Source organism: Brachyistius frenatus, unplaced genomic scaffold (assembly GCF_029030835.1).
Source record: "Brachyistius frenatus isolate BFR_SWC_R1_liver_20210118 unplaced genomic scaffold, ASM2903083v1 Contig_197, whole genome shotgun sequence".
Lineage (NCBI taxonomy): Eukaryota > Metazoa > Chordata > Actinopteri > Embiotocidae > Brachyistius > Brachyistius frenatus.
This window is the reverse complement of record NW_027210796.1, coordinates 4,226-21,146: the sequence shown is the minus strand read 5'-3', so window position 1 is coordinate 21,146 and position 16,921 is coordinate 4,226. Positions and strand designations below refer to the sequence as shown.

General features: G+C 41.2%; 2 protein-coding genes and 1 pseudogene across 2 annotated transcripts; 2 read left to right on the top strand and 1 right to left on the bottom strand.

The window, feature by feature from the left end:
• Positions 1–1,072: 1,072 nt before the first annotated feature.
• LOC138632862 (hyaluronidase PH-20-like) lies at positions 1,073–4,659 on the top strand. Its single transcript, XM_069718717.1, has 4 exons — positions 1,073–1,150; positions 1,717–2,641; positions 3,070–3,159; positions 3,933–4,659. Exons 2-4 carry the CDS (start codon positions 1,727–1,729, stop codon positions 4,260–4,262), a joined length of 1,335 nt encoding a protein of 444 aa, XP_069574818.1. The 5' UTR covers positions 1,073–1,150; positions 1,717–1,726; the 3' UTR covers positions 4,263–4,659.
• Positions 4,660–5,909: 1,250 nt separating this feature from the next.
• LOC138632861 (hyaluronidase-5-like) lies at positions 5,910–11,841 on the top strand. The gene is made up of 4 exons (XM_069718716.1): positions 5,910–6,000; positions 9,763–10,723; positions 11,109–11,198; positions 11,295–11,841. Exons 2-4 carry the CDS (start codon positions 9,782–9,784, stop codon positions 11,703–11,705), a joined length of 1,443 nt encoding a protein of 480 aa, XP_069574817.1. The 5' UTR covers positions 5,910–6,000; positions 9,763–9,781; the 3' UTR covers positions 11,706–11,841.
• Positions 7,781–9,052, bottom strand: LOC138632857 (trace amine-associated receptor 13c-like; annotated as a pseudogene).
• Positions 11,842–16,921: the final 5,080 nt, after the last annotated feature.

The following is a 16,921-nucleotide window of genomic DNA, read 5'->3' as shown; positions in this document are numbered from 1 at the left end:
TCAGGCATTTTGACCTCATCCCTTAATATGACCAGTTATAAAACACTCTTTCACCTATAGTTCTATGATTTCTCATTTGAAAGGGTTACTAGTGACACATGGTTTGGATATTGTCATGTTTGGGAAAAATGCAGATTTAAATGGGTTAATTGTCTCTTTTTACAAATGAGCTTATTATCTACCATGACAGCTTCAATATGATCACTGCGACTAAAGAAAAGGGACCATGTGACTCCTCTGACATGCAAATTAAGACACATGTAATGGCCTCCATCATGTAACTTTTTACCTATAAAACAAAATAACAAACCATTTCTGGAGAATTTTAATGTTAATGCATGATGTGTGAAGAAGCTGTCAATGTTTCTAAAGCAGGTCCCAAACAAAATCAAAGTGACAATTCTATTCTACTTAGTCCATACTTTAACGCTACAGCATGTATATTCCAGTTGTAATACTGCTTTAAAAATGTTTAAACAATCAGAAAGTAAGAAATGTTATCCATTCAATTTTCTTTATGAATTGTGTAACTCAGTAAACACAACCAAAAAGCAGAGAAATCCACCCAAAAAAGAAAAGACTAAACAGAGGTTATCCTCACCATAACTCACAATGTTGCCATTTAAAAAAATTTGATTTCACTCCTATACATTATCATACTATTTACTGTAAAGAAATAAACAATTCAATGTAAGTCTATCTTTTGTGACTGGAGGCAAAAACAAAAGGTATACTTACTTATATATGATACCATTGATCTATGTATCCCTTATACATGCACAATACACAATAAACAACATGTCATTTACCTTTAATCACTGGAAATTATTATAACTTTTTTTTACAACTTTCTTCACTTTTGTTAACATTTGGTTTAGAAGTTTTCTTATGTTTATTTGCTGCATCAAATCATCAAAAGTCACTATAATGAAAACAATAAAATATTTTTCATGAACTGACCAATGAAACCTCAACCTGTCCAACAACAATCTACATGCAGAGAGCAACGAGAAGTTAGGACATCAATCAGATAAGAATCGGTCAGAGTGAAGAAACTCTTTCCTCCGGCACATGAAACAGCAAAAAAACAAATGCTGGAAACTTAAGAGACAGAGAACAGTACTTTAAAGGTCACTGAAGAAAGCAGAAGGTAGGAGCTAATAACATTTCTTAACAATATTAATACTGAAAAATTATTTAAAATGCAGATTTTCCTTTTTTAGAGAGATACAGACAATTGTTGTTTGATACATTTAGACAATTTGGAATCAGTGAACTGAATATTGGGACAATTTGTCATCAGAGTCATAATGAAAATGTACTGTAATAATCTTTCAATTTATGTTAACATTAAAAAGTAATTTAAAAAAAGTATTATTAATTTTGCTAATGATTCAGTGTAGTGCACGAATACGGATCAGATGCTTTAATGTTGAAAAAGGCAATTTAAAATACAATTAAACAATATTCCTATTGATTTCAAAATTAAATGTTTTATAATGTCTTTAATCCTCCAAATGAAAAAGCAGTTTAAAATAACATGTCGGCATTAGTAAAGACTTGCCATGCATTTTATTATACACAGGTTTGGGACAGCGTTTGATAAAGTCCCCTGAATGTGAACATGGAGACAATGTAGCCAGAACAATGTTTTAAAGATTACATTTGAATTTAATTGGGGCTGATATTTATTTGTTTTCTGTCCTTCTTGTGCAGAGCCATTACAATGGCCCCCTCCTTCCTGTCCTGTGTCGCCATCTGTGTCATCGGATCTGTCGCCTCAGTTCTTGCCCTACCACTAACCGAGCCACCGTTGATCCATGACCACCCGTTTGTGACAATATGGAACGCCCCCACTGACGAGTGTCAGCAACTTCACATCCCATTGGAAACTGCAGCTTTTCAGGCAGTGACCACACCTGCAGCTGTTCCAGGTCAGTTTCTCACCATCTTCTATGAGGACCGCCTTGGTCTTTACCCTAAAGTTAACTCCATCAAGCAGAAGCGCTACAGAGGCGCAGTCCCCCAAAATGGCAACCTGACGGAGCACCTGGCGAAGGCCCAAAGTCAAATAGATCACGATATCTCTCAAGATTCCTCTCCTGGACTGGCTGTCATTGACTGGGAGTCCTGGCGTCCCCTGTGGGACCAGAACTGGGGATCGAAGCGTATTTATCAGACGTTGTCCATTGCTAATGCAATGCAGATGGCCCCATTTTTATCATCAAAGGAAATTTCCAAACTGGCAAAGAGCCAGTTCCAGAATGCAGGGCGCAGCTTCATGGAGAAAACCATCAGCCTCGGCATTGGCGAGCGTCCTAGCCGCCGCTGGGGCTTCTACCTTTTCCCTGACTGCTACAACTATGGATGGGAAAAGCCTGGCTACACCGGTATGTGCTCAACAAAGACCCAGAAGCAGAACAACCAGTTGCTGTGGTTGTGGGAACGCAGCACCGCCCTCTTCCCCTCCATCTATCTCCACCTGACTCTGAGGAACTCCCCCCGGGCTGCACTCTACGTCCGCAACCGTGTCCAGGAAGCGCTAAGGGTGGCGGCACTGCCTAAACGTCCCTACACGGTGCCAATCTACGTCTACTCCCGACCGCTTTATCGGGATCAAACCCAGATATTTCTGAGCCAGGTGTGTATTAGGTTCCTTAAAAATCAGTTGCAATAACTTTGAATAAACTCTCCTCAGGCCAATAGGTGTTGGTGTAATCAGGTGCTGCCCACCACTCCAACGTATGAAAACCAAACAAAATATGATTATCAGACTAAATCTTATTTTTGTTTCTATCCTTGCTGAAATGATTGAAGCTGTCTCATATGACTGTTCGAGTTCACTTAGCAATTACAATCATTTTCTTACATTAAACTGACTGACAAAAAAACTAAATGGAGGGAGAGAGTACAATGTGAACAGTATGTTTCAAGTTGATTTGAATTGAATGGAAATAATCAATGGAAGTAAATCAGTCTAGAAATGACCTGAGAACAAATACATTTACAAATTATCTTCAAATTTGTTGAGAAACAATCACATTTCTTGTGTTGTTCTTCCTCTTTCAGGCAGATCTTGTCAGCACGGTCGGAGAGTCTGCTGCTCTGGGAGCCTCTGGGGTTGTAATGTGGGGAGGCACCAAAGACTACAACAACAAGGTAACCACAACGTTATGGTTGGACTGACCTGCCCTCTGTCATCAAAGGATTAGTTACCTTGACACATTATTCACATGGCAGCAAGTAAGCTCAAAAAGGGTCTGTAATCATTCCTTCTGTTTGCGTAATGGCTATGAACTGATCCCTTTTTAACATGGCAACATTGTTAGCGGTGGGTTTATAAAAAATAATGTTTTATTGTATCTGAAGCAGTGGGAAGATGAAGATCATCACATGGAAATGTGTCACTTTAAGTTTCTGTGTTTGGCCACTGCCATGATAACGTACTCAATATATAACACAGATGACTAAACTTTAATCAGCACATAAGTAATCTGCTTTCTTTCCTCTTGTAGGAGGAACTGTACGTACTTCCTAACTCTGCTGACAGATGTGTGACAAAACTATCGAAGTTTCTGCTTTTTTTTGTTTTTTGTGTTGATGTATCTTCATTTTCATTTTCATTGCATTTTGATGTTAATATGATCCTGTCACGCAAATAACATATATTGTTTTCTGAAGTAAAAAAAGTAAATAAAGAATTAATGCACACTCACTATAATTTCAGGACTCAATCATGAACATCGCTGTTCCTTTTTTATTTTTTTATTTTTAAGGTCATGAAAATAGTACATCAACGTGTCAACATTTGGAGAAAACTTAGTTTTTTGTCTTCAGCTTTTAATATTTGAGGAATATTATGTATGTTTTTTGATTACTAAAAAAAAAAAGATTCCTAAGTCTCGGGTATGAACCTCACCATCTCTCTGCAGGCTGCCTGCCAGTCTCTGTCCGAGTACCTGACATCCACCTTCAACCCGTATGTCGCCAACGTGACGGCGGCTGCCATGCTCTGTAGCGAGGTCCTGTGCCAGGGGAAGGGCCGCTGCGTCAGGAAGAGCTATGACTCCCCCCACTACCTGCACCTGAACCCCACCTACTTCCACATCCTGCGGGCTGACAGGAAGTATGTGGCCATCGGTCTCCCTTCCGCCGCCGACCTCAACGCCTGGGGGGAAAACTTTACCTGTCAGTGCTACGCGGGGTGGAGCTGTTCTCCCAAGCTGTTGCAGCCAACCTCCATCAAACTCATCTGGGTTTAGTCTGAGGAGAATAAAATGTTTCCAAAATGGTGTCCCTTGCCGACTCACTAGTCTAATTATGTGTTGCTTAATCCAATTAAAAATAAACATGTAAATCAGACGCAACAGAGCTTTATTTGAATTTTAAATCAAAAGGTGCCAAAGAAAAGGTTATCCTGAAAACAAGTATTGTCACTGGAAGGTTTGTTAGTCTGTGAGTGATGGCAAACAAGACACGTGAATAACTAGTCTATGTCAAAGGAAAAGACCTGCCATGAGTTTCTCATTCTCATAAAAAAAAAAATCTAAGTTTTTCGAGATTTATTTTGCTTTTTTTTTAATTTGGCACAGCCCACCAACCCCACACATGCTGTCAACCTGTGTTCGACTATTAATAAACCGCTTTATTTTGCGACTACTGCATTTGGTTCATTTAAATATTGTTTGTTGTGTCGTTATAGTCCTTAAATCCCACCAAAGGGATGTAACAAATGGCATTAATAACAATTGCAAATCAATTTTGGAGGTTCAACCAGCTCATTGCCTGTGACACGAGTGGGTGGGTGTGGGAGAGAAAGCTGGAAGAAATATTTTATTGGTGTTTTCAGTGATTACCTTCTTTTCTTTTCTTTTTTTTAAATGTGTGCACACAGAGATAGCACTCTCAAAGAAAACAGAGGAATGATCAGAGAGAGAGCAACATCAGTCTTCACAACAAGTCTCTCTCGCTAACCTTAGAGGATGACAAATTTCCAGGTCAAGATGATTTACTTCTCTGCTCTACTAATTGTGCACAATATATTAACATGTATTACTTATGTCTGACTATATGCTTCATTGAATACTTACTAGACCAAGTGTTGATTACATTAACATCACGGTTTCCTTCAACACACCACTCACAGCAGAAGTTGACATATTGATACAAAACTTTACCAAATACAATTTAAATTTAAACAAAACTTAATGATTACAGAGATCTTCTTTATGTCCCTAAAATGGAGGTGGGTTTCCACTATGTGACTGTGCAAACTGATTTATGTCCCCAAAACATGAATGAAATCTTGTATCCACAGACTTTAATTATGAACTTCCCATGTAATAAACAACCTCAACGGAAAGTAAAGATAATGCTCTTTTATCAGAATTAGTGATTTTGTGGAAATTTCCCACAACTGCAATTGTTTCACTTGGAAAAATTTGACTTGACCTCTTTGTTTTGTTAGATAAAGAAAAAAAAAACTGTAAATCAATTGCTATTAGTAGCAACTTTGAGCTAAAGCTGATGATCTGTGATGGAACCAGTCAAGCTGCTTATGAATATGATTCATCAGTCCATGATTAAACCAGAATTATTTCCTTCATCTCAATAAATTTCCAACCACAGTTGACTAAGTTCAAACTATCACTGCATTCCTCGTGTGTCCGGACAGAGGCCTCAGATATCAGCGGAAGAGACACATTGTCCTCATTGTCGAGCTTCTTTGGATATCTTCCTCAAGGCGGGAAGGAGGGAGCCTAGAAAATGTCAAAAACCAATAAAGAGACGGAACACCTCAAGGCTGCAGATCACTCAGCTCTGACAAGTTGTCACACATGTTCCACCTGTAACTCAAGCGCCCGCAACAGCTTATTTAAAGAGGAGCTATTTAGACTTCCAGAGGAGAATGAAGTTGTACTGTTTATGACGAACAGGTAATAATTTCAAGACTCGGTGACCGTGCAGTTTGGACGCCAGGGATTTGGAGCCCCAGAGCAGGTTGGTGCTCATTGATGTCTTATTTAACTGCCTAATTTGGGTTAAAAGGTTTATTGGGAGTTTAACCTGAATATTATAAGGGTGGAGTTCACCAGCAGCTCTAACACAACTTCTTCCTTGAGTATAACCTCACATAAGTGCAGTTTAAGTGTTAACCTTCCAGGTATCCTCGCGGACACTATACGAGAGCTGCGTTCGTCTAGGTCAAATTTGACCTGGAGGACAAAAGGTGCGTAGTCCTATAATGAAAAATGTATCAACATTTTTTTTTTCAAAATTTTCGTCATCCAACTTCATTCCAACGTATTGACACTGGTTTTACACTTTTCTTTTTATATTTATGGTCAATAGACCTAATTTTAATGAAATTTGTACTCATTTTTGAGTAAAAGAAAATTGTGACTTAATTGTATTATAATGAAAATTAAATTTGTATTTCTCGATGGATTATCACAGACTGGTATCTGTCATATTTTAGTCTGATTTATTTTTTATTTTTTTAAACCATTTCATATTTTCCACTGGCAGCAAATAGTCACACCTGTTGTCCTCCTGTTGTCAAAACTGACCCAGTCTGTTTTTTAGAGCTTGTAAGGCATAATGGAAAATTCATCACATCATTTTTTGTCAAACCTTGTTAGCCAACTTCATTCCAACTCACTGACACTGGTTTTACACTTTTTATTTAAAAATGTTTGGTCATTAGAGCTCATTTCTTCTGAAATTATAATTTGCCCATGACTAAATGTTTTCTAAGCCACCAAACGTGTGGATGGGAGACAGCTAGCTATAAATAGAAGTAAATATAACTGTCGAGGCTGTAAGAATTGAATTACTCTTTTGAGTGTTGACATCATCACACTAATACCACAAAGGTCTCACCGATACATCAATACCAGCATAGATGTTGGCTGATATTAAAATGTGTTTTGAATAATTTGTTACCACATTTTTATTTAGTCTTTTCTTATATTTATCTTTTATTTTAATCCTTCACTCAAGTTATTTGTAGAACACATTAAAAAACAATTGCTGGACATGTAAATCTACACTGATATTATACACATGAAAATGAAAAGGTAAAAGGCTATAAAAGACTAAATAGATTACACATTTGAGGAAATGACATTTTTAAAAATAATTTCAATAAATAAATACATTTTTACCAAGAGTTATGGGACAAGAGAAGACACCACTGTCTGACTGTCCACACCTGGACTTTGGTGGTTGCTTGTGATCCGATCCCAGCAGGACACATGTGGGTGTGGCTGGAAACAGCAACTATTTGGATTCTGCCCCAGTCTGCATACTCAGTTTTCAATTGGTTGCCTCATTTTTGTGTGAACCAGCTTTTGTTGAGACACAGTTTGCACAGTTGGACAGTTTCTGAAACTCCACTTCTTTTTGACGTCAGAGTAAAAACTTTACATTCTAATCCAGGGCACAGCTACACATGTACTGTTGGCCACTGTTGAGACATTTTATTTCTTTTAATACTCACTGTAGAACAATAAATATTGTTTAAAATACATTTTTGTGCAAAATAAGCTTTACTACATCGGGACAATATTTTTATCCAACAAAGCCTTCATCCAAATTAAACGTCCTGCTGTCAATATGCATCTTTCCATTTCACTAATTACAAACTATGTTGTTTCAGTCTGTTCCCTTTGTTTTATTTTGTACTTTTCAAACTCTACCTCAATTGGCCAGCATATTTTAGTCTGTAGATGAAAAAAAAAAACACAAGGTACATAAAGTCTTTTTTTTAAATGTATTTCTATGACAGTCTGAGGTTACTGTTCATAATCTTTAAATGTGTTTGAGGGTGTTTCCATCTGAGCAACATGTTGGCATCAGATGAGTCAGGCTGCAGTTTCTGAAGTTTGACGATGAGCTTAATTGATTTTCTGAACCAGGGGTAGAAAAAGACAGATGATGGACAGGAGACAGACAGGAGTTAAAGTAGAACAAACATATCATAAAAGGCAACAGCACAATTATTGAGCAGGCTGTCTTTGCCTGTGAGAGAAACACAATAAGATGGGAACATACATATTAGAAACACAACAAGAACAACACCAAGAGTTCTGGCTGCTTTCATCGCAGATTCGTTTTAGGTGTTACTGTAGTTGACTGCTGCAGTGAGACTGGTGCAAGCTGAGGCCGCATGGCTCGAGCCTGAGACGCAGCCACCACTTATACTATCAGATACAGAAGTACAATAACTGAGATGGGAACAATGAAGAGAAATATAAGATCAAACAGTCCAGGAATGTAGTTAACAACAAAGCCGCACTCTCCATAACAGAAGTGATACCTGCCTGGTTGTTTCAGGACATCATTCAGAACCAGACCAAACCACAGAACAGATACAACACACATCCGAACTCTTTGAATTTTTGAATTGTGATTTTTGGAGGAATAATGCAGAGCGTAACAAATAGCCACATAGCGATCAATAGATATGAACACCATGCTTCCTATTGAAGCAGACGTAACGATGAATGCTAAATACTGATACACGGCACACATGAGGTCACCAAATAGCCAGCAGCTGTCTATGAATATCATTTGAAAGAGCACGAGGAAGCCCACGAAGAAATCTGAGACGGCCAGAAAGAAGAGGAGGAGGTTGCTTTGGGTGTGGAGCTTCGTGGGGAGGAAGAATAGCAATACTTCATGATTATTCTGTTGTATCTATAACCAGTAAGAGTGAAACAGACAGAGAAATACTGAAATACCAAAATATACGTTGCATAATGTGGCCACTTGAAGTGTGCGATGGAGATGATGACCAGCAGGTTGAGAGTCACTGAGCAAAGAGATGAAGAACAGCAGAGTGTAAATCAGCATTTCTCAAAGTGAGGACGCTTCGGTCTCCTTCGGAATCTTGAAGATTCTGAAAAGCAGAGCTCAGCTTCATCCATCACCAGAGAGAGAAGCAGCTACTGAACCCAGCAGCTCTCTGACCCAATCCTTGTGTCACACAGCTGATTAATCTGCACCCCCCCTCCACCTTCCACACCACTGTACTGTTGTTTTTCTCCATAGAGACTGACTCACTATCTTCCTCGAATTCCCTCCTTTCCTTCCATCCATGTGTTCAGTCAGTACTTCCAACCACAACCTTTTTTTCTTCCAATTGTTTTTTTCCATCCTCTCAGAGAGGAGAGGTGCCTGCAATTGTTGCAGCACACTTTAATAATAACAAAAACACGTGTAATCGTTCCAACACGAGGTTCCATCAAACGTTTCCGAGCACAGTGTGTTAGTATGACATGCACTGAGCAGGGAGAAGCTATAACCTGTGAGTCTGTGTTGTAGGTATCGTCACTAAATCAACATTAGCACCCGAGTTATGCATGTTTCGGCTGTTCCAGTGTGTCTACCCTGTGGATCATGATTGGGCTTTTCATTATTGCATCACCAACTAAGAAGGAAAAAAAACAAAATAACCCCAAACGAGCCAAACCTTGCTCAATTATGATATACATCTGCTAACAATTCAGTTCAATATTTCATACAGAAGGTTAACTTTGTTACTGTCTGGAACCATCTTAAATTGACAAATATAAGAACTAATTTTTCTTTGTGTGATGACTAACAGGGAGACATTCTTTTTTGAATGTGTTATAAATAAAAGCAACTTAAAAAGCTCCTGTACGAATCAAAACAAAATGGATTTCTCTAAGAGCTGCCGTAAATCATTTGTGACCTAATATTCCTGATTTATTCCTTCCTTCCTTCTTTTTATTGCAGATCGGACTCTTGCTACAAAATGAGGCAAGTCAAACTCATTCATAACAAACATCTCTCATTTATCTTCGTCATTAAGTGGGCCCTGCTGTGCTCCAGCAGAGCCTTACCGAGGACCGACCCTCCCGTTCTTCCTGACTACCCCTTCATGTTTACGTGGAACGCCCCAACCGAGCTGTGTGACCTCCGCTTCGGCCTACCCCTTGACCTCTCCTACTTCCACTTTGTCAGCAGCACCCTGAGAACAGCAACCAACCAGAACATCTCCATATTCTACATCGACCGCTTTGGCATTTTTCCCTACATTGACGAAGACACCGGAGAGACATATGACGACGGTTTGCCGCAGCTTATAGACCTGCAGGAGCACCACGAGGAGGCTGAGGATGACATCAAGTTCTACATTCCTGTCGACCGGCCGGGCCTCGCCGTGCTTGACTTTGAAGAGTGGAGGCCGCAGTGGGCTCGAAACTGGGGAAGCAAAGACATCTATCGGCAGTATTCCATTGAATGGGTCAAAATGAAAAACGCGTCATTGTCCGACGATGAGGCAAAGAACCAGGCAAAGTTAATGTTTGAACATGCGGCCAAAAGGTACTTTCTCCGATCTATCCAAATCGGGAAAAAATTGAGGCCCAAAAGACTTTGGGGTTACTACCTGTACCCCGACTGCTACAATTACGACTACAACCAGGACATGGTGTGTTTCACAGGAGAGTGTCCTGACCTTGAGAAGCACAGGAATGACAACTTGATGTGGCTCTGGAAAGAGTCCACAGCGCTCTTTCCATCCATCTATCTGGAGTTTGTGCTCAGAGACTCCCAGCAGGCCCGGATGTTTGTCCGCCATCGCATCCAGGAGGCCATGAGGGTGTCAACCCTCCCCAACAGCTCCTACTCCATCCCCATCTATGCCTACATAAGACCTGTGTACAAAGACAGTATTGACAACTACATGTCAGAGGTCAGAAACAAACTGGAACACAGCTTTTTATCACCTTTAGGCACAATGTATGTATGTGTTATGTATAATTTGTGTGTATGCTAGTTTGTGATTGGCTGGCAGGACCCTACCATCTGTCTTTTTAAAAAATATATAAAACTCTTTGAAAAAACTTTTGTTATCACAAAATTGGGTTATTATTGCTAAAAAAAAATTTTTTTAATGAAAAGTAAAACCAAAATTGAAAACAATTTAAAGTATCAATGAAACTGTGTTTCATATGTTGTTTCATATGTTGATCATTATTGATTATAATATTTTAATGTTGATCCTTGGTGATGAGTTTTATTGCCTCCCTGTTGAAGCCCTGCTCTACTGTAATTGTCCGGTTACCATGTTTTTGTAGTTCGATCTAGTCAACACCATCGGAGAAGCCGCTGCTCTCGGGGCCGCCGGTGTCGTTTCCTGGGGAAACATGAATGTCACAGATACAGAGGTAGAATGAGACTTCACTCTGTAGTTTTTAAATAAACTTATCCTGTTCACAGCTTCACGAACAACCATAAACTGACTCTGTCCCACAATCTTGTAGGACTCCTGCTTTGACGCTCGACGTCACTTGGAGCAGGTCATGAACCCGTACATCCTAAACGTCTCCACGGCGTCACGGCTCTGCAGCAGGGCACTCTGCCAAGGCCGAGGCCGCTGTGTGAGGAAGCGCTGGAACGACGACGTCTTCCTTCATCTTGACCCCCGTCGTTACCAGATCCATCGGCAACGACGCGGCGGCCCGCTGACAGTAACCGGCGGCCTCTCGCAGGACGACATTAACTGGTTCGAACACAGCTTCGACTGCATGTGTTATGGGACAGAGCCGTGCCAGTCAGTCCTGACACTCAATGTCCTCCACGAAGCCGTCTTCACCCAGAGGAGTCGAGGTGCTGACCAGACGCACTCTCTCTTGTTGGTGGTGATACTAATCTGTCTCAAGTATGTGATGTGAATATAAATTATAGAATAAACGTCGCACTTTTGAGACAAGACGTGTGGGTGCAAACAGTTAGAAGACAATTACACCATTTTTTTTAGCTTGTTGTTCACTTGTTTTGTTATTTCTGACTGTTTTTACCTGCATCTCCATAAAGAATGTTTCTATTTAAAGTCTCTAAGTCTCATTCCACCACTTTCTTTCCCCAAATAGTCATGTAAGCACAATGTAAACTAAAACATGGTTTAAAAGGGACATAGGATTTTAGTGTTTTTCTGCCATTTCTACACTGTTATGATATCATAAGTGTTGTACATGCCCAAACTTTGAAAACGCGAGGTGAACATGTAAAATGCCCCCTGCAAGTCCAAACCCATACAGAAACCAGGAGAAAATCCTTGCGTGAAGGACTTCATATCTTTAACCACAACTGGATTATAACTGATCGGATGTAAACACAAAGTGAATGTTTGCATCATAACTGCTGACTCTTTGCTAGCTCTTTGAGGTGACTGAAAACAAACCAGTAGAACACAAGCAGAAATTTACATGAGACTTCTGGACAGGTGGTATACTCGCTATAAAGTCAGGAAGCTTCTATTCCAAAAGATGCACACTTTGGTTTAGACATCCCGCCCCTCTCCAGGAGCTTGGTTCCAGAGCCAGTGCTGTGCATGGAGGTGAGCCCAACTACGCTGCTCAAAGAAAATAAAGGGAACACTCAAACAAAACAATGTAACTCCAAGTCAATCACACTTCTGGGAAATCAAGCTGTCCAGTTAGGAAACAACACTGATTGTGAATCAATTTCACCTGCTGTTGTGCAAATGGAACAGACAACAGGTGGAAATGAGGCAATTATCAAGACAACCCTATAAAGGAACGGTTCTGCAGGTGGTGACCACAGACCGTTTCTCTGTCCTCGTCCTTTCTGGATGATTTTTGGTCCTTTTTGCATTTTGCCAGTGTCCTCACCACTAGAGGGAGCATGAGGTGTCTCCAACCTACAGAAGTTGTTCAGGTAGTGCAGCTCATCCAGGATGGCACATCAATGCACACTGTGGCAAGAAGGTTTGCTGTGTCTGTCAGCACAGTGTCAAGAGGACGGAGGACATACCAGGAGACAGGCCGGTCCACCAGGAGACGTGGAGGGGGCCGTAGGAGGACAACAACCCAGCAGCAGGACCGCTATCTGCTCCTTTGTGCAAGGAGGAACAGGAGGAGCGCTGCCAGAGCCCTACAAAATGACCTCCAGCAGGCCACTAATGTGCATGTTTCTGCTCAAACTGTCAGAAACAGACTCCATGAGGGCGGTACGAGGGCCCGACGTCCACAAGTGGGGTCTGTGCTTACAGCCCAACACCGTGCAGGGCGATTGGCAGCTTTGCCGTTGGCGCCCTGTGCTCTTCACGGATGAGAGCAGGTTCACACTGAGCACATGTGACGGCATTGATGCTATGGACTGGCCTGCTCGTTCCCCAGACCTGAATCCAATCCAGCACATCTGGGACATCGTGTCTCGTTCCATCCACCAACGCCACGTCGCACCACGGACTGTCCAGGAGTTGACTGATGCTTTGATCCAGGTCTGGGAGGAGATCCCTCAGGAGAACATCCGTCGTCTCATCAGGAGCATGCCCAGGCATTGCAGGGAGTGATACAGGCACGTGGAGGCCACACATATTACTGACTCTCATTTTGACTTGTCTTGAGGAATTTCCACAGAAGTTAGATCAGCCTGTGATCTGATTTTTCCACTTTTATTTTGAGTATGATTCTGAATCCAGACCTCCATGGATAATGATTTTGATTTCCATTCTTATGTTATTTTGTTCTCAACACATTCCACTATGTAATGAATAAAGATTTTCAACTGGAACATTTTCATTCATTGAGATCTAGGATGTGTTGTTTAAGTGTTCCCTTTTATTTTTTTGAGCAGTGTATATCTAGCTGGTACCGCTCCACCTCCTGCACCAGCTCCGGCTCTTTCCCCGCTAGCGAGGTGACGTTCCACGTACCGTCTATGCCGCCGGCGATCGGCGCCCAGTCTGCAATGCACCCGACCCCGATGCTTGTCTCTGAGGGTGGTGGGTCCACAGGGTGGCTGCTCCATGTTGTTTAATCGAGCTGAGCCTGACCGGGACCCATGGACAAAGGCCCGGCCACCAGACACTCACCGGCGAGCTCCCCTCCTAGGTCTGGCTCTGGGAGGGTTCCCCGGTTTCCCTGATCCGGGCGATGTGACCTCAGACAGTGGGATGCTATTTATCGGGGGTATTTGTGAACCGCTCTTTGTCTGGGCTCTCACCTGAGACCAGTTTCCTTTGGGAGACACTACCAGGGGCTGATGCCCCAGACAACGTAGCTCCCAGGATCACTGAGCCACTCAAACCCCTCCACCACATTAAGGCGGCGACTCGTGGAGGAGTTTCTGCAACTGATGAAGATTATATTTGACTTTATTAATCCCACAGTAGGGAAATGTACTCGTCACAGCAGCATAGAGAAGACAAAAAAATAATAAACAAATTTACAAATACTTATGAAATATAGGAAATAAGGTAAATAAAAAATAATTATTTCAGGATAAATTCAAATAAAATAAGAGCAATGAATAAAAAAAAACTACACACACACAGACTATAGATACTGAATGAAGTATTCTACACACGTTAAGTTTGAGCAGAAACCCTAAAATATGTTTTTATGTAGTGTCGCTGGACATTTGGAAACAGCCTGACGTTTCTTTTGTTCCCTCTGCAAGTGAGATTGTGTGAGGAGGTGACACATTAGTCTTTAGAGGTTCATTTTGTTAACAAACAGATTGGATGCGAAGAGTTTGTGAAGGAGGCTGCAGCAGATGTCTGAAAGAAATCCTTAGTGTGAATCAGATCACAGCACCTCTCTGACAGCAGCCGCAGCCAGTATCCATGAAGACTCATCACCCGAAGACATGGTGGGCTCCTGCAGTCAGTGCTGCTTAGCATTGAGAGGGAAGAGAAAGTGGGTCAGTAGTTAGAAATGAACACATATGGATTGATTAAATGAAAAGCACACACAGATGGTCTGAGAATGGAAAGTCTGTCAGCTTGTGCTGCACACCTAACCTGCTCTGGAGCCGGTTAAGTTTGAGATCAAAGATCAAAATGTATAAAAGCACTCTGTACTTACAGATCAATTCCCTTGGAAAAATGGCAACTCCATGTGTAAAAGATCCTTTCAAGCTTTAGTGAGAGGATAGTGAGAGCGTCAAGATTATTCAGAGACAGGCAAAAGCCCTTGAGCCTTCCCTGAGATATAGATTCTATTTCATTGTATACCGTTATTAGACTGGAGCTCTAAAGCCTTGTACCTGTAAGATATGAAACCTCCCTATCACTTTGAATCATGTTTTTATGTTTATTTTTTACTTACTCCCAAGTATGTTTGACACTGCAGGGGTAGTAGCTGAAAGAATGAGTCTGAAATTGTCACACACTCACACACATAAGAGCACATCTAAGCAGCACATTAAAGCCTGGAACAAACCAGAGGACGAGCTGAAAACCCCTTAAGACTGAACAAACAGAAAAATAGCAACCTGCATTTGACAATCAAGAACAATCCTAAACCTTAAGACTGATTAAGTAACGAGACAACACAGAACAAATGGTTGATGGGCTGGAAAATACCTCACGCAACAACTGTTGGGTGTTCTTGTACCAAGACAGGTATTGCTGGCAACCAGCCCCTTGCAAAAAAAAAATAAAAAACAGGTTGAAGAACACAACACTGGGGGATTTGGTACAGGCATGAGTCCAGATATGGGCAAAAATGGGCCAACAAAACACAAAGGGCCATCTGATGTCAAAACAGGATCAAAGACAGGCAAGGAAAGAAACAAAGCTCAAACACAGTGAGACGGAAACTATAAATTGGCACGAAGTAAAAGAAGATTAAAAGAGGATATAAACTGCTGGAGTAATAACAGGAGTCGAAACAGATGAGCTGATTGAAAGTGGTGGAAAAAAAAACATGACTAAAAGCAGTTTTGTGGACAAAACCTGAGGGGAAAGGCAGTTTGGACGAGATCCTTAATGGATAATTCAATTTCAATTCAATTCAATTTTATTTATATAACGCCAAATCACAAAACAGGTTATTTCATGGCACTTAACACATTAAAGCCCTTACAGCAAGACTTTACAATATTATACAGAGAAACCCAACAATTCAACAATTTACACATAAGCTAGGAGGGAAAAAAAACCCTCATCTTTAAGGGAGAACAACCTCCAACAGAGGGAAGGAAAAACTCCCTCTTAACAGGAAGAAACCTCCGACAGAACCAGGATCAGAGGTGGGCGGCCATCTGCCTCGACCGGTTGGGGTGAGAGGAGAGCATAGAGAGAAAAGGACAGCATAGAGATAGAAGAGAAGAACTGTTGGTGGAGACGACAAGCGCAGGGCCGAGACATGCAGCTCCATGGCGGGACATCTGAAAAAGAAAGAACAGAAATTACGCGAGAGAGGGAACTGAATGGAGACAACAGATAATAAGAAAAAACTATGGGAGAGAAAAAGATGGTGAGGTATGAGTCAGTTAAAGAGTAGGAGGAAAGAAAAGAAGCTCGGCACGTAACGAGGTCCCCCAGCAGCCTCGGCCTATAACAGCATCACTACAGTGCATCCGGAAAGTATTCACAGCGCTTCACTTTTTACACATTGTTATGTTACAGCCTTATTCCAAAATGGATTAAATTAATTTTTTTCCTCAAAATTCTACACGCAATATCCCATAATGATAAAGTGAAAATAGTTTGTTTAAATTGTTTGCAAATCTATTAAAAATAAAGAATGAAAATATAACACGTACATAAGTATTCACAGCCTTTGCTCAATACTTTGTTGAAGCACCTTTGGCAGCAATTACAGCCTCAAGTCTTTTTGAGTATGATGCTACAAGCTTAGCACCTATTCGTGGGCAGTTTCTCCTATTCTTCTTTGCAGGACCTCTCAAGCTCCATCAGGTTGGATGGGGAGCGTCAGTGCACAGACATTTTCAGATCTCTCCAGAGATGTTCAATCGGGTTCAAGTCTGGGCTCTGCCTGGGCCTCTCAAAGACATTCACAGAGTTGTCCCGAAGCCATTCCTTTGTTATCTTGGCTGTGTGCTTCGGGTCGTTGTCCTGTTGGAAGATGAACCTTCACCCCAGTCTGAGGTCCAGAGCGCTCTGGAGAAGGTTTTC

What these genes read in the sequence shown, in the direction of transcription:
- LOC138632862 (XM_069718717.1), top strand. Translation starts at nt 1,727, where the DNA reads ATGGCCCCCTCCTTCCTGTCCTGTGTCGCCATCTGTGTCATCGGATCT. An exon ending in CCCAGATATTTCTGAGCCAG is followed by an intron (nt 2,642 to 3,069) that starts GTGTGTATTAGG and finishes TTCCTCTTTCAG; the next exon opens with GCAGATCTTGTCAGCACGGT. An exon ending in CCAAAGACTACAACAACAAG is followed by an intron (nt 3,160 to 3,932) that starts GTAACCACAACG and finishes ATCTCTCTGCAG; the next exon opens with GCTGCCTGCCAGTCTCTGTC.
- LOC138632861 (XM_069718716.1), top strand. Translation starts at nt 9,782, where the DNA reads ATGAGGCAAGTCAAACTCATTCATAACAAACATCTCTCATTTATCTTC. An exon ending in TTGACAACTACATGTCAGAG is followed by an intron (nt 10,724 to 11,108) that starts GTCAGAAACAAA and finishes ATGTTTTTGTAG; the next exon opens with TTCGATCTAGTCAACACCAT. An exon ending in TGAATGTCACAGATACAGAG is followed by an intron (nt 11,199 to 11,294) that starts GTAGAATGAGAC and finishes ACAATCTTGTAG; the next exon opens with GACTCCTGCTTTGACGCTCG.